General features: G+C 36.6%; 1 protein-coding gene across 2 annotated transcripts in view; it reads right to left on the reverse strand.

The window, feature by feature from the left end:
• The window catches only part of eag (ether a go-go), a 166,127-nt gene that overhangs the window by 28,450 nt on the left and 112,843 nt on the right, over window positions 1-24,834 (reverse strand). For both annotated transcript variants that reach the window (XM_067779544.1, XM_067779543.1), the window contains exons 5-8: window positions 15,879-15,926; window positions 10,862-10,993; window positions 8,784-8,896; window positions 8,385-8,528 (exon numbers count right to left, since the gene is read on the reverse strand). In XM_067779544.1, the coding sequence (XP_067635645.1) occupies window positions 8,385-8,528; window positions 8,784-8,896; window positions 10,862-10,993; window positions 15,879-15,926 (437 nt within the window). The remainder of the gene's footprint in view (window positions 1-8,384; window positions 8,529-8,783; window positions 8,897-10,861; window positions 10,994-15,878; window positions 15,927-24,834) is intronic.

The raw sequence follows: 24,834 nt of genomic DNA on the forward strand, positions 1-24,834 counted from the left end.
TTTACATGCGACTCAGGAAAAGAAGTCCCGAGGATAAAAATCCTAACACGCTGGAAGTGGGCGAAGTCGAAAAGGACCTCAGAAGCCAAAGGGAAAAAAGACAGGTGGAGGTCCCCGACGTCACCACGAACGTGCTAGAAGAGGACCAACCGCTAAATGGTGCTGTGACTGGCATAGAGGAACACACGGCACAACATTCACGAGGGGCTGAAGGGGGCCTCGAATACTCTAAACCAAAAGGGCAAGAGGAGGACGACGACGTCAAGACGAAGGTGCTGGAGGGGGACAAACAGCCCAATGGTGCTGCGAGTCCTACAGATAAACCTCCAGCACAGTAAAGTGGCGTCGAGCGAACTCCTCCTAACCCTTGAGGAGGGTTCGTTTGACGTGGCGCTGATCCAGGAGCCGTGGCTCTCATCGGGAGGAAAGGTTTCTGGACTTAGCGCGCGCGGGTTTGGCGTTTACTACGCACAAACGGAAGGACGGGTGCGAGCTGTAGTAATGGTAAGGAAACAGCTGCATTCATATATGCTGCCTAATTACACCACCGAGGATCTCGTAGCGGTGGCAGTTGAGCAAAAGAATAAGCAGGCATTTATCCTGGCGTCCTGCTACATGGCCCATGCTGCGGAGGTTCCACCGATGGAGTGCAAAAGGCTAGTACAGGAGGAAGGGCGCAAAGGGCGGTTGGTCATAGGCGCAGATGCAAATGCGCACCACAATGCGTGGGGAGGAGCAGGTACGAACGAGAGAGGCGAATCTCTATTTTGTTACATCCTGCAAACCAATTTGCAGATAGCCAACAGGGGAAATGTTCCTACATACATTGGTCCAACATCCAGCAATGTTCTGGATATTACATTGAGCTCCGAGCGTGATATATCAAGGTATGATTGGATGGTTCTCGATAGACCATCCTTCTCCGACCATGCGTATATAAGCTTCAGCATCCCACTAAAGAGGGTAGAGAAGGGAGGAACCTTTAGAAACCCTAGGGCAACGAATTGGACTAAATTCCAGAAACATGTAGAAACGAAACTGGGACAACCCAAAGAGGTTGCTAATGTAGAGGAACTGGAGGAGTCGAATGAATTCCTAACAAGGACGCTTATGACTGCGTATAACAAAGCTTGCCCTCTAAGAAGATTCAGAGGAAAAGCAAAGCCGCCATGGTGGAGCAATGAGCTGAGTCTTCTAAGAAGACAGGTAAAAGAAATGTTTAAACTCGCAAAGACCGCGGAAAGCGAAGCGTGTCGGGACGAGTACAGGGATCTACTGAGGATCTACAAGCGTGAAATTACCAGGGCGAAGAGAAACTCATGGAAAAGTTTCTGTACGGACATAGAGTGCTCCAGTGAAACAGCACGGTTGAAAAAAGTCCTAGCAAAGGGAAACATAGTCCAGGGACTAATAAAGAAAGAGAACGGGGAATGGTCACGTGATAGTGAGGAATCCCTTGAGGTGCTTCTCGATACACATTTCCCATCGGGAGACGGTTTAGAAGAACCAGCAGACATCACTCACACTTCGATCACGGTGCTAGTGGTGCCGGGCTTGGTGACCGATACCAAGATCGAGTGGGCAGTGAAGACGTTTTCTAAGTTTAAATCGCCGGGCCCAGATGGTATATTCCCGGCCATGCTACAAGTCTCAAGTAGGGCGGTCGTGGAATGGCTTAAAATAATATTCGATGGGTGCATAAGACTGAATCATGTACCGCACTCTTGGAGAACTGCTCGTGTAGCTTTTCTACCAAAGGCGGGGAAGATCGGTCACGTGTATCCCAAAGACTATAGACCCATTAGTTTAACATCATTTCTGCTCAAAACCTTTGAGAGGATGATAGATGTGTACATAAAGTCCAACGTGGATGAAAAGCTGCTCTCCACAACACAGCATGCGTACACCAAAGGCAAGTCGGTAGACACCGCATTGCATAGGGTGGTAATAAGCATAGAGAAATCCCTGGAATATAAGGAGTATGCTCTAGGAGTCTTCTTGGACATTGCCGGGGCTTTCAATAATGTTGCAAAATGGGCGATTATGGATGGTCTTAATTACATTAAAGTACATCCTGCCTTAATCAGATGGATCGGCTGCATGTTAAATTGCAGAAAGATTACATCACAATGGGGATTGTACGAGGCCACGAAATCAGTGGACAGGGGCACGCCGCAGGGAGGGGTGCTATCACCTCTGCTGTGGACACTGGTCATCAACCAACTGCTCAGGCAATTCGATGAGGGACCCGTAAAACTTACGGCTTACGCAGATGACGTTGCAATTGTCATAAGTGGAAAATGCCTTCCAACGATTAGTTCTTTGATGGATCGGGCGCTTCGGGATATTCATACCTGGGCATCTAATGTCGGGCTGAAAGTCAATGCGGAGAAGACGGTTATGGTCTTGTTTACAAAGAGGTACAAGGTCCCAAATTGGACCAGGCCTAAGTTAGGAGCGGTGACCTTACAGGAAAAACCTTGCACAAAATATCTAGGAATCATCCTAGACAGTAAGCTGTCATGGAAGCTCAACGTGGAGGAGAGGGTCAAGAAAGCCTCAACGGCACTCTATGCATGTAAAAGAATGCTGGGGTGTACGTGGGGCCTATCGCCCTCTCTTTCTCATTGGGTTTTTACAGCGATTGTAAGCCCTATTCTATACTATGGAGTTCTTGTTTGGTGGAAAGCCACACAAAAAACAACATACCTCAAAAAATTAGAGGGGGTATGCAGACTATCGATGCTTTGCATTACGGGAGCCCTGAAAACAACCCCGACGGCTGCACTGTATGCCATTCTGCACATTCCACCTGTAGACCTGGTAGCAAAGAACAAAGCGTTAACGACCGCAACCAGGCTCGATGCTTCGGGGCAGCTTGAGCGCCGACCATATGGCCATAGTAGTATAGCGTCCTCAGTCACAATACGAACAGACTACATGATTCCCTACCTGCACTTTGAGGGAGATCTTAAGGCCACAATAGAGGTGGACGGTTGGCGCAAGGGTGCGCAAATGGCGGACGAGGTGATACATGTGTACACCGATGGTTCCAAAATAGTGGAAGGAGTAGGGTCTGCGGTATACTGCGCTGATCCGGAATTAAGCAGATCCTACAGGCTGCCGGATTACTGTAGCGTTTTCCAAGCGGAAATATTAGCCGTAACCAAAGCAGTAGAAACCCTGGAAGAGAATAGCTTAAGCTGCAACCGTGTTAACTTTTATATTGACAGTCAAGCAGCAATTAAGGCAATAATCTCGCATAGCACAGCATCTAAATGCGTGTTAGAGTGTAAGCAGTCTCTGGAGAGAATCGGGACAGGGAGAAGCATACATCTATATTGGGGCCCAGGGCATATGGGAATAGATGGGAATGAAAAAGCGGACGAATTAGCTAAAAAGGGCGCATCCCTTGAAGCTTGCTCCGTAGACGTCCCAATTAGATTGGGCGAGATTAAGCGAAGGCGAGAGGTGCACATGATCGACCAAGCAGAAAAGGCGTGGGTTCAAGCGCGGGGCTGTAAAGTGTCGAAGATTATGTGTAGGTCTTACAACCTTAGACTAACACAGTTGCTTCTATCATTAAAAAGAGAGGACTGTAGACTCATGACGGGTATTCTGACTGGACACTGCCTTCTGGCGTCACATGCCTTTAAATTAGGCTTGGTCAGTGATAGCAGATGTAGGAAGTGTGGGTTGGAGGAGGAAACGATCGAGCACGTTCTGTGCTCATGCCCTGCACTTGCCAGGCTAAGACTCCAGCTATTAGGAGTGACACAGCTGTCAGATCTAGAAGCAGCAAGTGGCTTAAGTCCTAGGAAGCTTCTAGTATTTGCCAAGAGGACGGAGTTATTTTATAACATAGGTCCTGGTTTTTGATAGGGTTTTTCAGTTTGGTCGTTAAAACAAACTTCTGGTAACACTACGGACTCAATCAGTCTATGTGAGGTCCTCATGGACCGGCCAGTTCAACCTACCTACCTACAGTATATAAGTAAATTATGTCAACATTCAACTCCAGTAATGATGTGGTGCAACAAAATACAGAAATAAAAGAAAATTTCAAAATGGGCGTGGCTCCGCCCTTTTTCATTTAATGTGTCTAGGATACTTTTAACGCCATAAGTCGAACAAAAATTAACCAATCCTTTTGAAATTTGGTAGGAGCATAGATTTTATGACCTTAACTGTTTTCTGTGAAAATGGGCGGAATCGGTTGATGCCACGCCCAGTTTTTATACACAGTCGTCCGTCTGTCCTTCCGCATGGCCGTTAACACGATAACTTCAGCAAAAATCGACATATCTTTAATGAACTTAGTTCACGTGCTTACTTGAACTCACTTTATCTTGGTATGAAAAAGGAACGAAATCCGACTATGACCACGCCCACTTTTTCGATATCGAAAATTACGAAAAATGAAAAAAATGCCATAATTCTATACCAAATACGAAAAAAGGGATGAAACATGCTAAGGTAATTGGATTGTTTTATTGACGCGAAATATAGCTTTAGAAAAAACTTTATAAAATGATTGTGACACCTACCATATTAAGTAGAAGAAAATGAAAAAGTTCTGCAGGGCAAAATAAAAAACCCTTAAAATCTTGGCAGGTATTACATATATAAATTGTATGTAATACTCTGATTACTAATATTGAAATGTTACGCACTTATGCCTTTTCTGTTTTTATATTAATGTATTGCTTTTTGTTATTAAAATACACAGATCGCCCTTGAAAAAGCTAGAGAGACTAGCGAAACGTCGGGTTGGAATGGTGAAATAAGTTTGTTTTTATTTGCACCAAACGCTAATGGTCAAAAGGGCCTAAGTAAGCATTAGTAAATGTTATAAATAAATTGACCGGAAAATCACAAAATACCGTTGTTCACTTTTTGAGTGATTCTTATAGGAAATTTAACGCTCTTTCCAATGGTTCAACCCATAGTTTTCTATCTTTATTAGTTTTTTCACAAATCGCATTTAAAGCCAAATCGGACCACAAATACGATTCTTCGAAATATTTCGATCCATGCGCCACCTATCGGAGATTTTTTCTTATTATTGCATTGTCATCGGGTTCTGAACTATATTCCAAGTTTCAAGCTTGTAGCTTATCGGGAAGTTACTTAAATTTCAATTACAAAATTTGTTCACTACGGCCGACCGCTACACAGAGTCATGCTAAACAAAAACTTCAAACGCGTTTTTCTTGAAAACTTGTTCTCGCACAATAGGGTCGTTTCATGATTTTATGTCACATATATATAATACACATACTTTTTTGAGAAGATTTCACATTTTATTCAATCCATTTTTAACTTAAAATTTTGAGCTTATCTGGAAAACTTGTGGCTTAAACATAAGACGACTTAATTTGAAAACAATTTGTGCAAAAAAACTGTTTTTGTATATGAGAAAGATAATATTTAAACATTTTGTCTACAATGTTTCTTTTAAACAGAAGTTATAGCAAAATAATAATAAATAATGTTTTATAAATTCGAGCTCAAATTTCGCTTTTTGCTTCCTTCTTAAAATTACCATTATTATCATTTGCTACTTGCGCTATAATGATACAATATTTCTGCAATTTATATAAATTTATATTTAAGTAAATTCGTACATATATGTATGTATGTATGTACAATGCTCGCCTCTAAATTTACTTTGAGCTGTTATGAAGTGCCTCCGGGTCGGCTACAAATTGCTTGCCAAGCCCAAAATTTTCTTCTTCGCAAAGGAAACTTAACTTAATGAGGGCCAAACAAAAGCTTTGATAATTTGTGTATATATGTACATAAGCAAGTATGTATACTTATCCCACACAACTGCCTATTAATTTAAGCACAACTTATATGGATTTGTTTGTTTGAATACTTTGAGCGAGAAATATTAATTTGCATTTGACAAATATTACTCATACGCAATGGTGTACCTTTTGAGGAGGGTTGATATTGTGAAAGAAACTCATCTAAACAAACGCTAAGTATAATACTCAGATGCAAGTAATACGTATAATTGAACACATATATTAGATTAAAAAGTTTTAATTAAGTTTAACTAGTTGTTAAATCTTTCCTCATAGAATTAGGTATTTTAAAGTTGTGGATTTAAATTAGACTTTTTTGTTTAAGAATCATAAATATCATATTGCGATATAATGATCACAAAATCTTTCACAAAGTAGCATATCATAGATTTAAAACAAATTTTCTTTTGCTCATAGTATTCTGAATGAAATTTAATACAATTGGAAACTTTGCCAGTGCTATACATACCTTTACTGCCTACTCATAAAATTATATTCAGTCCCTTATCATGCATTATCGGTGCGAAAATTATTTCGCCACAGCAAAGATACCACATAGCAACTTGAATGTATTTGTTATACCCAAAAGAACATGAGTTCATACATAAGTGTGGGATTACGACCACAAACACACACAAAAATTTAGAAAGTGAAGTGTTTCCTAGTGCACTTGGCGCTTGTTAAATTCCCTCATGAAATCGAGTTACTTTACAATTGTGCTGCTCTGTGTAATTGCATACTAAATCTAAATTCAAAGCGGAAATTTCGAACATTTTTAGTATCTTATGTAATAAAAGCGTTAGTTTATGGCTCATAGAAATATTTGAAGTGCATTCAGAGTTGGGTAATAAAATGAGGTGGGAACAATTTGCACATATTATCCTTTCTTATGCTGTGCTATCTCAAAATTTAGCGTGCATTGCTGCTTTTGATATACTTAAAACGATGTAATGGGCATTTACGTTGTTGTGACAGTGTTTCGGCCCTAGTGAATAGGCATGACCACGTGCAAAATGTCTTCAATATCCAAGGGTTGGACAAAAGAGATATGGATGTTAGTGGCGTTGCAGGGGCTGATTCTGAATAAGTAAGAGTTTAACCAATTACAGTATCCACCTTGACGCGCGTTTCCCTTGGGAAATTACTTTCCTATACTGCGAGTTCAGGTTATTTGATTTCGAAGACAGGGTTCACCGTAAAATTTCTGGAATAGTAGTCCGCCGACTTTCTTTGGATGTCTCTGAGCGCCTTTTCGTGCTCCCTATCTTCATATAGCTGAGTATCTCGGTACCGGATTTCTGCATAGTGGTAACGGAGATGACTTCTTAAGTTCCTGGAAGGAGGGTCCTTCTTAATCTTATGGCTGTTGGAATTCCAAAATTTCTGGGTATTCATCAGAACCTCTTTGTTCAGCATTTCATATTTCTCCTTTAAGGGAGTATTTTCGCATTACTGTGTTGATGATGTTCTGGAGACATCGCGTGGCAGTTCTTTATCTCTGCCCCCAGGTGCTGTCGGCAAGAGAATTGAGGATTTTGTAGCGGCTCTGTTTCGAAGTCCAATTTGTGAAGCTATTTCTGCATTCGGTATTTTTTTTTTAATTTTATATAAATATAGTCAGAATATACTCAATATAAAATTTTGACAAAGGTAACATGCTGTTGGTGTTGGAACCATAATCAGTGACATCGGAGCCCTGAGAAATCATAAAATGGTTTTTCCCTGTCTTGATCACTAACCACATAAATCTAAACCATCATGTTTTCTTTCCTGCGTTCCCGAAAGATTATGACAATGTACCCAAAATATAAGAAGCCCTTTATGCTAAATCGTCCTATATGAAGACTATGATGTGGGGGTAGGTGAGGGTGATGCTTGCAGTCCGCTCTCAACTGCTTTATCTTTCATCTCCAGATGTGAGCACACAAATATTCTAAGCTTGTATTACTAAATGATGTCTAAAGAATATTAGGGGCGCCTAGTATGCATTGTTAAGATAAGTGACGGCAGCCGAGCTAAATGGAACTATTATTTATATGAGTTAACCGGGGATTGCCCGTATCGCTTTAAATGTATGAAAACATTTATTTCAAGCAATTTTTAATTTTATAATTTATTTAATAATTTGGGAAAATTTTAAACAATGTGACATCAGGACGAACAAGGCGACAGCTGTTTCGATTATACCTTGTAAGTATCTTCAAAGCCTTTTCTCCCGGGAGTGGGAGTCGAACCCGCACTCCTACGATAGTTGAAATGGTTATAAACGCATTCAGCTACGTCATGCCTTAGTTGTTGTAAAGTTTTTCCCAATTGCCTTCTTCGCATATATTATCTTCCACACATTACATAATGCGTATGTAGTTATGTGTTGAAGTTATGCCTGTGGAACTATTATTATTTTGAAGATTTTTGTTGATAGAGTTTTAGCAGCAGCAATTTCCGGGAATTTTAAGGCGGAGGCGTAATTAATAAATCCACTTAAAAACATTGACCCTTATCGATTCGCTCTTCTTATTTTTCTGTGTGCATATTCCAATTGCTATATAAAATATTACAAATTTAGCTTACCATAATGGCTGTATAAAATGTTAAGCACAATATCACCCAATCCCAAATTGCTTTAAATGCACAATAATGCAATAGAATGTGTGGTGGCGTTTTAGGCGCTTCTTGTCTGTATTGCGGCATAATATCGGCGCTCAATGACATCATCTGCGGAAATGAAATGAAATTTTAAGAAAAAACACTTGCAGCGAGATTAAAAATTGGAAACGCTAGAACTATAAATGTAGTAGCTTAAGCAATTGACTGTTTATTATAAGATATCATCAATAATTCAAAAATGAGTCAATTATTTAAAAGTTTCTCGCAAAACAAAAGAAAAGAATAAATGACTTTTAAGAAACTTTTGACTTTCATTTCTCACATAAATTTTTAAATTTGTGCTTAAATTTTTATTGAACTTACATGCGCCAAATTGGATTGTTTCGTTGGATCTTTTAATGTTGGCAGATGTGCGCTGAATTGACGGCTTCGTGTCACCGAACGCGCCAGTTTGGCGAATTTCGATAAACCTAAAACTTGAGAGTAAATATCAAAAGTTTCAAATTAACAACAACAACACAACACAACAAAGACAAACTGAAATTTTAATAGTAAATAGTAAGTTAAGGAAACAAATAGTTAGAAAGTGGCTAAGAACGCACAATAATTTGTGTATATTTTACGGTTAGAACAAATTTTGCGACTAAAATTCTGGGCAAGGCTAAGTGTTATAAAAGAAATTATATAAAATTTTTATAACAATAAACGAAAAATACTGCTAGTGATCAAACTGAAATTTCAGCTGCTGCAAAAACTTCGGCGCCAAAAGAATACCTAAAAATTTTAGTAGCACCTAAAAGCATGCAACATTTTATTAAAAGATTCTCAAATCAGGGACGGCTGACGTGACTTGCTACGAAACGGCCCAAATTGTCTACGTCATAGCGCGTCAATGATGACGGGGAACACACTTGATTAAGTATTGCATACTTTAAGGCGTAGCAAATTTTTTTTCTCAACATTACTGGCAGCAGAGTTCAAGCAGCCAAACTTGAAGCTTAGCAACCAGGTTGTTTCTGTTTTTTTTTTATTAATTTTACTGAAATTGTAGGCTAATTAAAATTAAATCAGGGAACGAAGATAATGTTTTCTTAGAGATTTCAAGTCCATCACAAAATATAAGCTACTAAATTAAAGCTTTAAAAGATAATGCGAGGCTTTGTAAACTTTTCATTCAAAATCTGTGGAAATATTGAGCCGAAAAATATAAAGTTAACTACAAAAGTATGTACCTATTTGAGCATAAAATCTCTGTTAAATATAAAGGTCACTACAGCAATGAAATCAATAAAGAAACAGATCTAGGACTTTAAGATCTATTGTGTTCCTCTCGAAATAAATTGCCTGCACAAAAAAAAGTTATTGAGCCTGAAATTATGTACGTTTTTCAATTTGTATTTTTTGCTGTTTAAAAGAGTATTTCCAATATTCTTTTATTTTCATTCAAATTTCAAATTTTTATTTCAATTTTAAACACTTCAAGCAAAACCTATAAATTTCATTTTTAGGGCCTACTTTTAGGCGAATGATATGCTTTCCTATCATATTCGATTTTATGATCGAAAGCGACAGATGTTAGCATTTTTCTGATACTCGTGAGCGGCCTAGATTTGACTTGATTTACTGAGAAGAAGAAGACATCGTCGGTTTAGAGTACAAAACTAATAAGTACCATTTTTCCAAAAATCACTTTTTAATGCAGTTTGAAAGAGCAGGAGGCAATGCATCAAATATTGGCCACACACAAACTAAATCCACTTTATGATGCTTTCAATGAAAAATTCAAATAGTCTTTTTCCTGCTTTGTGCTGTAGACCGACGATATAGTTTTTTTGTGTTTCACAGTCAATATGTGCGATTATTGTTATATTAAGCAAAGTCTTATCAACTTCAAACCGTTTTCCCTAAAACTGCAATTTCCGGAAATTATCTGACACAGTAAATTAAAAATTATATACTTTTAGGCCCACATTGCCTTTGTTTTAATTCTCAGCAAGTTTGAACAAAAGCGATTTAATGCGCCTAAATGTAGGTATTTGTTCTGCCGAAAATTGGTTATTTTATGAGAATGCCTCAAGTTATCTGCAAATTGATTTGAAAGTTTAAGTTATTCATTGGAAAGCAAAGTAAAATTACGTGAGTATTTTCCTATATTTTTTGCTTGCTCTCAAGATTAAAAAATTATCTAGTGGCTGTATAAAATAATTAAAAATAAGAAAGTTTCGGTAAGAGGTTCCTTTGGAGCCCCGTAGGGATTTATCAAATAAAATATTTTATTATAATAAAATATACAAAATAAACTGGTGATAAGAGAAAAGTTTTGCACAGATTCTAGTGAATTAAACGTCACGTTTTCTCAAAACAACTAAATGTATTATTAGTAGAGAATAAAAAAATCTAAAACAATTAAAACATTTTCTCAAAAACTTTTATTTACTTACCACCCTTTGTGTCTTCGCTGTCGATTGGTTGTTTCAAAGCTGTGATATCTCGAAATGTTAGCAAAAATAGCACAACCAAATCCCTTTCGTTGCGTATTGGCGCAACCTGCAACAGCAGCCATAGTGGGGTTTCTGCGAAGAAAGGAAGAGAAAAGAAGAAGAATATGGAAATGTTAGGGAATTATTTTGAGCACTTGGAGGTAAGGGAATTCTGCAATAGATTTTTGCTGGTACTCCGTAGCAAGACAACATACTAAAGCACATAAAAGTATGCAAAATGATATTTATCTGTATCCTTTACTGCAGAATGCTGGCATTAAAACGGCCATACGTAAGACACATAACTCCATGTTGCACGCTTTTAGGCATCAATTATTATTTTAGTATTTTTTCGTTGTAGTTAAAGTAATAGTGATGAAAAGCAGCTCCAGAATATACTAAATATGTATGTAGGAAAGTAATATAGCGACAATTTAAATATTCTTTAAATGAGATACCGAAAGTTGGTAGGAATGGCCGTCAACGGAATGAGAAAATTATAAGATTATATTCTTCTGATTACACTCCCTTTACACTTATCTAAAATGCAGATGTCTTCACTCGTCTTAACTGAAAGTTTTGTGTTAATATGCAACACTTTTTTATGCTGAGACTGAAGGTTAAATTCTGCCGCGCACCTATCAGAAAGGCCTTCTCACAAGGCAAGAATAAAAAAAGGGTAACGTACTTTTCAGGGCACATCACCATATTTACTGACAGATCTCAGCTTGAATTGGAGATGAATGAGGTATATTTTCAATTAATTTGGCACTTGATATCACATTCCACTTCCCCGCCCTTGAAGGCAAGTGTCGACAGCTGAACACCCGCAAATATCTCAAAGAAATGCCCTCCACATCAGTAATAGCTATGGATATCTGAACTCAGCAATATTGAAGCTAACACAAAAGAGCCGACGTTCTAGCCAAGGGGGGTGAATGATTCCTTGTAAGTAGAGGACGGTTAGCTAGCCTTAGTCAACCATTTCTTAACTATCTTACAAAGTACTTATATTTATTTCGAACAATTTTTCAGATTCTGATGCAGTAGTTGAGGAAGACTGAGTAGACCATTGCAATGGACCCATTTACTCCACGGTAGCTGGAGTGACCTGTACCGGTTTTATCAACTTTCTTTCGAACTTGTTTATTGAGAATCCATGACCATGATGCGTGTAAAGCACCAACGCTTAATCAGCTCCAGGACTTTTTAGCAGGATATTCCAGAAGACGTGAAGCATGCTATCAATACGAGTCCCTGCTGTTCTAGCAGTAGCAAGATCTCCCTTTCAACAAACGCTTTCGCATGGCTCTTTTACCATACCCATTTCCAAGCTTCTTCGGTAGATATTTCTTAAAGCATTTAGTTTACAATGTGGGGGTTGTGGAGGAAAAGTATAACCCATAGTGTGCAGTGTATGGCTGGACTAGAATGTGACATTTCGCAAGGTCTTGAGTTTGCTCCGTGTGGCAGGATGCCACCTCCAATGACATGTTAATATTAAAAGGACGTATAATGTGTATGGACGGGGGTTGCATAACTGTACGCTTTATATTTCAGCTTAGTCGTTTTTTCCGGAGAGCTCTACCAGTGATTGTTATTTTTCTCTAAATTTTGTATTGCATATTTTTAGGCTTACTTGTTTTGTATAAGCAGCAATCTGCTACGGCTAGACATGAGCTCGGTTACATCTCGTCTCTCTCATATGAATACCGTTTTATATACATGCTTTAGTTTGAAACAACGGATTAGAAAAATTAAGGGCACCCCAAGGTATAGTAATCTGCCCTCAACAACAAGATATTCGCCGTTAGTCAAAAAAATACTGCCAGTAGTTAGTCAGCTGCAGAAAATTGTTGTAGCACAATGCGCTGCATAGGTTGTTTTAACTTGCTTTCAACTTTATTCCAGTTGCTCTATGTCCTTTTGTTGCTTTTTCGTGTATGTACCATTATATATAATGGCATCGGTGGGTGAGTTTGTGTTTTTATGCCTCGTTGTAAAAAGCTGTTGCTATTGTTCTCGTAGTGGAAAACAAATATACTCCATGGTATAGAAGAATTACAAGCTGCTAGATATTATAGTGGTTCAGCGCCTAAAAGCATGCTTATTTCCACAGAGTAGTGCAATGCTGTAGGTGAGCTACTGTCGACAGAAACTATTGCTGTATGAGTCCAGAGGGATATGTTAGACCGTTTTTATTATTTTTTCTGAATGCAGTAAATTTTTGAAACAAATTTCAGCGGCTGAAAGCACTTTCATACGTTTCAAGTGGCGTGGAAGAATTGCACATAGCTATTCGTAATATTTACCAATTATTCGACGGCCTTATTGCGCTTTTGTTTTAAGCCTACAACACCCACCAACTCTTCAGCTACGTTTGCGTCTACTGCGCTTGAGGTCATGCACGGCCGCGAAGGCCAATGGTTGTGCACAAACAATAACAAAATCATCAATTTGATGATTTGTTGACACAAATCAATTTTTCTGCAAGGCAACAATACCAACAGCAACAACAACGTCAGCTTATGGCAGAAAATCGAAAAATAGAGGGTGACAGAGACTTTTAGGAAGGTAAGGGGAGCAAAACAAAAAATTAATCAATTTCGCGCAAGAGTTAAACAGCACAGCGTCGGGCATGTAAGGGCGATGTGGGCGGGCTGCAAACAAATATTTCTAATCAACAACGCTTGCCGTGGGCATTTATGGCTGTCGTTGGTTTGTAACAAGCGTTGTTATTGCTCTTGTAATTTGCCACCATCGGCACCAGTGACTGCTGCCACTGCTCTCCAGCTGTCATTCATTTGTGTCATGTCATGTCAAATGGCAGTAAAATGCCAACGAAATGTGTTTTCAGCTGCTAATAAATTTTCGCGTTACCCATTTCTTGTTTTTATTAATTTGCTACCTTTTTTTATCAAACTTTTTTCCGCGTACTCAAAATTTTTACCCTGACATTGGCGCGCGTCCAATGCAGTAGACCATGTTCTTTCTTAAAATAACTTTTTACGCCACACTGCGCTATCTGCTTGACCTTAGCTGTCTAGTTGCACTAACTATTTCTTCTTGTTTTCTTTCTATTTGCTAATTTGTGGCAACAATGACTTTGTTTTAGTGAAATTCGTCGTCAAATATAGGCAGAATTGTATGCTGAATTCCAATAAGACAATGACAATGAGAGTTGTACAAGAAAAACAGAATTACGACTAATTTGGAAATATCCTTTTATGCTTATTATTGGAAGGTGAAATTTAATAAATTGACCTTTTTGTCATTGTTTTTATGAATTAATTTTGAAGACAGGTTAAGTGACGTCAGCAGAGGCTTTTCGATCAAAGGCTTTTCGTTAACAATAAGGGGACATAAACAAAATTAATGCAAATTAAGATTTCTTACAGTTTGAAAAATTTAGTGCACAGAAAACTTAAAAGCGCCTGAAAATATGCAAAACTTTGTATACTCCCATACGATGACCAAAAAACCAATAAAAGTTCTAGGTTTATCTTTTCAAAAGTAATCCTTTTTTAATTTATTTAATAATTTGGGAAAAATTTAAACAACGTGACATCAGGACGGACAACGGGACAGCTGTGTCGATTATACCTTGTAAATCTCTTCAAAGCCTTTTCTCCCGGGAGTGGGAGTCGAACCCGCACTCCTACGATAGTTGAGATGGTTATAAACGCATTCAGCTACGTCATGCCTTAGTTGTTGTAAAGTTTTTTCCAATTGCCTTCTTTTTGCATATTTTAATCTTTTACACATTGCATACTTCGTATGCAATTATGTGTTAAAGCTATGCTTGGTACGGCGGTTTTCAAAGAAAATCATTTTTTGTTGTAAGCCATATTACAAACTTTCATGTTTTAAACGTTATCTACTGTTGTGTCTGTTTAGTCACTGTGAATATAAATTTATCTAATTAATATGCAAATTTTGTAAATAATTAAAATGCCATTAGTTTGGCTGTCATTTAATTGATGTTCCGTGGCATAATTATAATATAATAGAGGAGCGCTTTTAGTGCATATCAGAAAAATTTTATGGAATTTAGTTTTTCTATTGAATTTTTGAAATTATCTAATTGTCTTTGTTGATTAAATTGTATAGCTAGATTGAGGCCCTGTTAGGCCTGTTGTAATACTACGAAATTACACCATGAACTTTACTCTTTCAACCAGTTTGAAAAGCTGATAAACACTACTGGAGCGCCCAGAAAGCGCTGCCTTGCATCACTTAGCGCGGGACAGTTGCAGATGAGGCGAACCACCGTTTCCACCTCTTCCATCTCCTTACAATTTCTGCAGCAACGACGATATGGCGCTTTATGAGTAACTAATACAAAAAAGGCCGGTTTATTTGAGAACAAAATCTCAAAATATTGTTGGGCGCGTTTTGACGTCGGCGCCTTAGCTTGATCAGGACGTAATGAGTAGTGAGTGCTCCTTTACTCTAGGGTACTTCAATGAATCCTTGTATGTTCATCATATTGCAAGTTCATTAGCACGCTTATTAGCTTCATTTGTATGTATGTAACTCCTTCGTACTTAATAACATAACAAAATGTTACGAGTACGCACTGGTAGCCGTATTTTCAAGTGGTACGGATATGATTGCGTGTTGTGGTGGGTTCCTAATTAGACAATTTTCTCATTTTATCTCGTTTTTTTAGATTTACCCTCACGAAAAAGGTGTTTCGCTTCAGCTGTTATAAACACAGCCCTAAAAATTTCAAAAAAGTTGATTTTGGATCGAGAATGCCTATCAATGAGTGGCAATTAAAATATGTGGCATACTTTTAGGCTACTCCTAAATGCTGTTCTTTAATCAATTATTTACTTTGGATAGCTTGCTACTTGATATCTCAAATCTAGTTTTAAATTAATCTAAATAAATTTCTATTTATTTAGTATTTATTTGCCTATTTTGCCATTTTTTATTAGCTGCTGCAGCTTTGAGTCCCCAGTTCGTTTTGTACCTGGTTGCGACTTTCCATATTTCGACATTCCACAGCCGCATTGAGCATCTGAAAATAATAAAAGTTAAAATAATAAGAGATGCATTTAAAAATTAAAAATAACAGAAAGTGATAGAACAACTAAAGCATTAAAAACACGAAAACATATGAAAACACATAAACAATTAAAAAACTTACAGCAACCGCACATATAACACCAACTAATTGATAAACTATTAATCAAAGAGAAATAAATTAGCATTAAATTTAATAAATTACAAAAAAAAAAAATAAAAAACACTCAATACTCAACCCTCGATGACGTCAATTGTGTACTTAAGCAAATATCTTTGCAAATACTAATTTTGCCTGCATTACGGCTAATTAATACTTTCGTAGCCAATTCAAATAATTTATAAGTGACTTGTTTGTGTTTTTTTTTTGCTGAGATTTAAAAACCATTTAACCTTTTGCTAATGGCACTTAGTTTGATTGTTATTTGGTTGTAAATATGTTTTTTGTTTTGTTTTTTTTTTTTCCTTGGTATTTTATTAGCTTACAACTAACACCAACAAAGATACACAAAGTCCTTATTACAAAATTTTCTACACTTTGTGCTAAATACATATTTTTCTTGAATGAATGAAACTTATTACCAAGTATCTGGTAGCTCACCTTTGGCTGTATACATTTGCATATATTTATGTCCGTTACAAACATAACTGCATAAATAAATCTGTTTTTTACCGCAAGCTGCTTATGCATATATTTTGGTATAATATATGCTTTAGGAAAGCTAAAAATAAATTCTAATACATGAGCAGAGAGCGCTATTAAAATAAAAAAACATCTTTGAAGTTGACAAGTATTTTAGAACAGTATTGATGAATCTGTTGGCAGTGAGGTGAAACATGACAGCAGATTACTTTTTTGAGCTTAGTTACAAAAAAGGGAAAGGTGATTTTACTAGATATACTATTTTTATAAATTAAGCTGGCATCCTTTTGCATTTTGGATAATTGCAATAAACTCATCGCATCTTTAAGATGCCCCTTAAATAGTATTAGCTGCCTAAAGGTATGCAACAACTTTTTTTTTTTTTTCAAAACACTGTTCACAAGTAAGACAATTCGACAAAATTTAAGGAAAGATCAGATACAAAGGTCAAGTCTTAACTTTTTAGCATATTTAGTGAGCTAAATATGCATATGGAGCAAATTTTGTCTTAGGGCTCTAGTTTTCGAGACTTTTTAAACTAAATCTGGAATAATAAACCTTTGACCATTTTTAGTACAAACTTTTTCTTTGATATACCACTGGACAGTACAGCATCTAAGTTTTACTGTTTGGTGGTTACAAGCAACAGCTGTATTTGTAGCATGCTTTTAGGCAGGCTTTTTTATTAGGGATTTGTAGTTATGCAGAAGAAGAGGTAGCAAAAATTACATATTTTGGACTAAATGACTTTCTTTACTTACAATTATATTTACTTACAATTTTATTTCAAACACATATGTTTCATAAAGCTATACAGTAAAATTATATCACAATTTCGATAGATTGGCTAGAAAGCCAAGACTAGTTAACTCTAAATTTCAATGTCCCGAGTTGCGAAAGCGAACTGCAAAAAGCTAAAATGACATTCTCAAGGGAAATAATTGCACTTGCGTCTTGCATATCTAGGTGTTTGTTGATACGAATTTCTTATGCGAAAGCAGCATAGTGCATAAAACTTTATGTTGACCCAATAGAATCAAACAAATCTGACACACGATTTGTCAAAAAACGTTACATATTATTCGGCGCAACAGGTGTCTACAAGAAAAATAGCTTAAACTCATGCTTAAAGACAGACTTTTTTTAAGATTTTGCTTTACGCAGATTTTCCACCTATACTGATTTATGAGATCCGACAATATACAGTCCGATATGTAAACAATCTTCCAACGATATATATCGAGACAATCACAATCTTTAAAAAGTATTGTCTAGCAAAGGACAATTTGGAAATCCCAAACACATTTTTTGCAAAAGAAAAAATACGCAATTTACACAAGGCCATCGAGATGTCCATATGAACAGAGCTCTTGGGTCAAAATTGATGACAGAGAAACAAGAACTGGTATCTATGTGCCGAACTTCAAGAAATCGATACGGATGGGATCCTTCCCCACTATTTTTCATGCAGAAATCCATGCAATAGAAATTGGCGGAAAATAATGTCTACTTGAGGTTTATCCTTGAGGAATATTCTCAAAATGTCAGACGGCCAGGCAGCTTTCCTTGCCTTCAACTAATTGTAAGCTAGTGGATTTGGGAATTTGGGAAATTGGCGGAAAAGAATGTCTACTTGAGGTTTATCCTTGAGGAGTATTCTCAAAATGTCAGACGGCCAGGCAGCTTTCCACGCCTTTAACTAATTGTAAGCTAGTGGATTTGGGACCAAAAACATGGTTCGCGAGCATAAGGGGCATGCAAAAAATGAACAAACAGACGCCCTAGCCAAGCATAGTGCTATACATTCCATGGTTCAGAGCCCTTCTGTGTACTCACAAAGACACACAGTTGGGAAACCATGGTTTACTGGGAAACAAGGCAGACGATAATGTATAATGTAACTCGTAGGGCAAAAACAGACGAACTGCTACCAGCAACAGGAATATCAACCAAACACACTAATCTAAGCAGAGCGGCCCTACGAACTGTCACTGAGTACTTTACGGGACACTGTAGTCCCCGATGTCACTTAAGTAAGTTTTATTTATTCGATGCACAAATATGTCGCTTTTGTGGGCTGTTGGATGAAACGGCGGTTCACACTATCTGCAAATGCATCGCTCTGGCAAGATAGATACTCTCCCATTTAGATAGCGTGACTCTTAATCCCCTCATGATATGGTGTAAAGAGCGTCCACAGTACAGTAATATGCTGGAAAATCAAGCACATTAGATCTAAAAAAAATACCTAGTTGTAATAATAGTTGCCTACGCAGCAAAATACCATCATCTCATACACAAGCTCATTCGGTAGGTCTATGCAAATATTTGTTTCTCAGCTGAATAAATCCAAAAGAGATATGCTACTGCCTTTAGCACTCTACTTGCATATTCTTGAGCAGCTAAAATAAATTCTAAATATCATACCAACAAGCTTTGAAATAAAGCAACCTCTTTGCGCATGTAAATATTATTGTTGACTTAAACAAGGCAACTGGTGACCTGTCATAACTAATTTCATATAGAGGTGAAAAGGGCAACGACTTATTGAGTGGCCAGAAAAACTGTTTGTGGAATTGAGCAAAGAAATAAGTCAAAGATTTGAAGATTTATATTCATTTTTCAATGCAAGTACTTCCAGATTTGGAAATCGCTAACACTTAAATTTTATCAAAAGAAAAATTTACAAATATATCAAATACTCCTAAAAGTATGCATTCTATATTTGAGTATTTTTTATCTGTGATTTGAATCACTATAATGTGTGGAAAGCGTATCCACTCAATAATATTAAAACCATTTTCTTGTGCGGAAAATCGATTATTCTTCTACTGCCTTAATTTTATTGCATTAACGGCAACTATTTTATGCTACCTTTATTCGTTTTTACTTAACATGAGCATTCAATGTCGGCCGAAACTCCGAAACTTTTAATAGTTTTGCACGAGTTTAAGCATAGAGCGAGTGCCACTAAAAAGAGTGTAAAATGGCGCAGATATGAAGAAGGATACTGTCGCCTTGCACTTGGTAAACTTTTAGAGCCCAAAAGTATGCATTGTTTTTTAAAGTTGCCTACAAGCTCTGTCTAAAAATTTCCAACTTTGAGCTGATTGACTTGGACATTGTAGAAATTAATCAACCTATTCAGATTTAAGGCTAAAAAGCTTTAGCTCATACAAATGCTTGTAATGTTATAACTGATTTGGAGTTCAGATGACAACAGCAGAACGTTAGCTACTTATATTGGAATGTGTAAACGATTATATGAAAACATCAAAGACACTCAATGTAGCATGCTTATAGGCGAATAAGCCTTACAAGGATAAGAGTTTCTCTGGATAATATTAGGGATTAGGGGTTATTACTATTTGCTTGAAAGTATGCAGAGCATGTTAGACTTCATTTTTTCCATTTTTCAACAAATTTTTGATGCCCACGACATTATCTTTGCGTTTTAAATTAAGGTATCAACTTAACGGGTTTACTCGAGCTGAAAATGCCGTTTTTAGTAAATCATAACCTAATGCATATACGTTTTTTTATGAATGTTTTATTTAACCCACAGAAAATAACGCGAAATTAATTAATTAAAACTAATATGTATTTTGTAATATTTATTTACATTTTTGCTATAAACTTCCATAAACGCATTTCCTGCTCCGCATTGCACAGTTTTAGATTAAGAATTAAACTAAATTACAAAGCTAAGAAATATTCATGTGGTTCATTGATTTCAAATAATAAAATGTTGTTACGAATATTAGCAAAACTAAGGGATGCTGGCATCGCTAAGCCGATGCTAAACAGTGATATCATGCACATCCATAGATCAATCATTATGTATCTACATAAACGAATCAATAATTGCGTCTGCACATATGTACGTATACGAGCAGCGGAGAAGCAATTCACAAACACATGCATATATCTTATCTGAATTGCTCACAAAAGAGGGCAATAATTTGTGCAAGTATTACTCAAATGAGAAGTTATAAACGTAGTTGTGGCTGTCGATTTTGTAGCTGAAACTAACTAGTAAGTTCTGGAATGGAAAAGCTTGGAAGTATGCGATGAGAAATCAAAAAGTATAAAAAGCGCGACACTAGAGGCGAAGAATCAGTTTCATTTGAGCTATCAATCAGTTTGGTTATTAAGCCAGCTAGTTGCAAAGTATAAGTGTTATTGTGAAGTACTTTAATAAAGGCCATTTTTCCATTATTCAATATTGGAGTTATTTATTGAACAGTGTAGTGATTCGAACTTAGCAGAAGGGCAAATAAGAGGATTTGCAGTAAATCCGTTACAATATTTACATAATTCACAAACAAGCGCATATTTACATATTTATTTTGAGCTATATAAATAAAAATAAATAAATGTAAGGCGCGATAACCTCCGAAGAGATCTAAGGCCGAGCTTCTCTTCCAATTTGCGTCGTGCTCCTCTTGATTTTCCCTACAAATTGGCCGGACGGGACCTACATATTTTATGCCGACTCCGAACGGCATCTGCAAGGCAGATGAGTTTTCACTGAGAGCTTTTCATGGCAGAAATACACCCGGAGCGCTTGCCAAACACTGCCGAGGGGCGACCCCGCTTAGAAAAATTTTCTTTTAATTGAAAATTGGGTGTGAACCCAGGGCATACGGTGTGGTAGGCGGAGCACGCTACCATCACACCACGGTGGCCGCAAGCTATATGCTGCTATTTTATTATGCGCCTTAAAGTATGCATATTAATATTTAAACAACTTTTGAAAAACGCAACTACAATTACTTATGTTTGTAAATTTATATTCATTGTTGTGAAAAAGCTGCACAATTCTTGTAATTAGCAGATTCTTATTACAAAAACACTATTTGTGTAAATAAAGCTGCTGAGTTTGGAAAGTGACTGAGTATTCTTAATGTGTCAAAATATTTTAACAACACGCACCTAAATGTATGCAATTTTGAAAGAGGAAAATAATAATTGACTGAAAAGTAACGCTAAATAGAGTATAGATGGGTTTATTAAAGCAAAGCGCTTATATGCGCCAAAAAGCAGGCTATGATTAAGATAAAATTCTAATATGTTGATGAAATAGCCGAAACTAAGCAACATTTAAAGCATAAACATAAACTGCAAAGTAAATCCAAGCAGTTTTCACTATTTACTTTAATTTCATGTTTTTTGGTAATTTTTCCGCTTCAAGTCATAATTTTTCCCTTTGTCAATCAACTCAAATGTTTTAAAAGTCATTCGCCAGCGGTTATATTAGTGAAATGCATTTCCTGTCACTTTTAGCTTATCGTTCATTGCTTATCATTTATACGGAAATAACTAAATTGCATTCAGTTGGCAAGAATACGGGAGCATTCATATTAGGGGTCACATTATTGGTGGAGGTGTAACAGTGGAAATGCGGGTGAATGCGATTGAGCAATTGAGATTTATCGATAACGCTGAAAAGGTGTTTTTGTGACATCAAAGCACATGATGGCTGGTATTTGAGCGCATTTTCAGTCACAAAGTGGTAATGTTTTGTATGTTAGTCAATGAAAAGCAATAAGATTTTGATCAGGAGGATTTAGCATACATTTAGGCACATTCATTCAACGGTTGCAAATACTTGAGTAACACAACTTCATTTTGCTAAAGAAACTTCCTGTATAGTGTTAGCGTTTTTTTTCAGTAATTAAACAGTTGGACGCAGGTCCAATTCCAGGCAAATATGTATAAGCAAACACTTTTCATATACATTTTGTTTAATTTTATGTTAATTTAAATCCACCTTCACTCTTCAAACGAAATAGCGTTGGCCTGAAAAATATCAAATTTACATTTGCTTAGCACATTTTGTTTTCACCTAAGCACACACACTCACACATACAGACACGTGCCACACAGCTTATTGACCTCATTCACATTTGAGACGCCTTCTAATGGGCACATTTACACTACAAGCAAGCGTCAAAATTTTAGGTATACAAAAATAATGGGGGTACTAACAAAAGTTCACCTAGTTGGTTAATCGTACATCTGTTTTAAAATACTGTAACGAATTTACTGCAATTACCCTTATTTGCAATCTTCTGTAACGTTCGAATCACTAAACTGTTGAATAAGTAACTCCAATATTGAATAATGAAAAAATGGCCTTTATTAAAGTACTTCACAATAAATAATACTGCTATTGCTCGCCATATAGCGTCTTGCTTTTATACTCTGTGATTTCCTCGTGACATCTTCTAGGCGCTTCCAGAATTTACTTAGTTACCGCCATGTAATTATAACTACAGATGCACGTATATAGCTTCTCATATTACAATTGCATACTTTTGGGAGCATCTCAGATAAGATATCTGCATGTGTTTGTGCATCTCTTCTCCGCTGCTTGTACGTACATATGTGTAGACATAATGATTTATTCATTTATGTAGATACATGATTGATTTATGGATGTGCATACAGTCACTGCTTAGCATCGGCTTAGAGATGGCAGTACCCCTTAGTGTTGCTAATATTCGTAAAAATACGAACAATACTAAATTGGTTTAAGAGGCACCAGCAAAGATCTAGTTCCAATCTTTATAATCAGCTTATATGTGGCGAGAAAAAACTTATACTGTGATTAACGACCCGTCAACTAAGCGTAAGCGAACTTTTGTCAGTCCTTCTATTGTATACATATACGCTTTATCTATCTAGATTGCATAAGAGTATAGAGGTAATGAATGCAATATCTTGTGAAGTTGAGATATACTGAGCACTATTGCAGACAAAGCGCATCGGCTTAGCAGATTATTATGATAGTGGAAAAGTATGTACAGCAGCGAACGCAAAAATAGCAGTGGTTATTTTTTTTTTTATAAATTTCTGAATTATATTTTCGATAGTTTAAGAAAATGAAAATTTAGAAAAAGAAAAATATAATTGAAACTTCACCAACTAATCTCAAAAACGTTTTAGAAAAAATGCGAAAAAATTTCGAACTTTTTATTTAGTATTCTGAATTTTTCTGAGTATGCAGTCTTTGTAGCCCAATCAATTTTAGTATAACAAATTGCAAGTTATAGGTCCCTAAAAATTCAAATTTAGTGTTCAATATATTTTCCTCCATACGAAGACCGCATGGCTTTATATTTTATATGTAAAAAAATCGGGGGCACCCTTTGAAATAAAAACAGAAACTGTCAACAATACATGCAAGTTTGAAAAGACCTATAACTTGTACTCCATTAGGCTTAAATTCATTGGGCTACAAAACTGCAAACTCAAATGAAATCTGAAAAAAAAAAACAAAAAAAAAGTTCGAATTTTCGTAATAATTTTCGCATATTTCCAAAAACTTGTTGAGATTGATTGCACCGTTTCAATTACAAAATTCGCAGAAGTTTTTTCTTAAATTATCGAAAATAAAAAGTAATTGACAAAATTTGTTAAATTTTGGGACTGCTGTTTTTGTGTTCGCCGCTGTAGCTATTAGCAGACCTACAGTCGGGATTCTGTTACAACGCTTGTTTATCTGCATTACCATTGATTTGTTTTTATCTATTTTCCCCCCTTTCTCCCCCTCTTCCGCCTCTTTCTCTGACCTCTTCCTCTCTCATTCACTGGCTCCTTTTTCTTTCTCTCTCTGCCTCGCTTTCTCCCTCCATAAGTTTTCTTCTTTCTTCTCTTTCTCTGCTTCTATCTTTTTCTAGCTCCCTTTCTTTCTCCCCTACCTGCTCCTGATGTAGCTGTGTTTACGTCCAACTCTGCACCTTCAACTGACCTTCTCTTTCTCCTTCCTTCGTTTTCGCTATTTCTATCAAAATTTATGGTAATCCCCTTCCTAAATAGACTATGCGATATATTTACGAAGAGAATTACAATAAATCATACCTAAAATTTTTTATTTTATTTTAAGAATTAATGAGCTTAACACCGATAAATGATAATTGTTATTAAAGTTTTTCCCGATAAAACTAAAAATAATAATTGAATAACAATTATCATGTATCGGTGTTAAGCTCATTAATTCTTAAAAAAATCTTAAGTAAAATTGAAAACACCATCACACATACAAACAATAATTGGCATTTCGTACTGTTCGGTCCCTTGTGTACTTCCCGTAACAATAGTGCCCTAAGGTCGTAATAATCTAGGCGTATTACGTCTAATATACGCGGTCGCTTCCTAATTTGATTTTTTAGAACTGAAAAGTTCCTAAACCACTTTCTGAAAAGAAAAACTTTGCAGGAACACTCTTCTTGGAATCCACAACCGTAGTACTCAA

This window comes from Eurosta solidaginis, chromosome 4, assembly GCF_040869045.1.
Source record: "Eurosta solidaginis isolate ZX-2024a chromosome 4, ASM4086904v1, whole genome shotgun sequence".
Taxonomy (NCBI): Eukaryota; Metazoa; Arthropoda; class Insecta; order Diptera; family Tephritidae; genus Eurosta; species Eurosta solidaginis.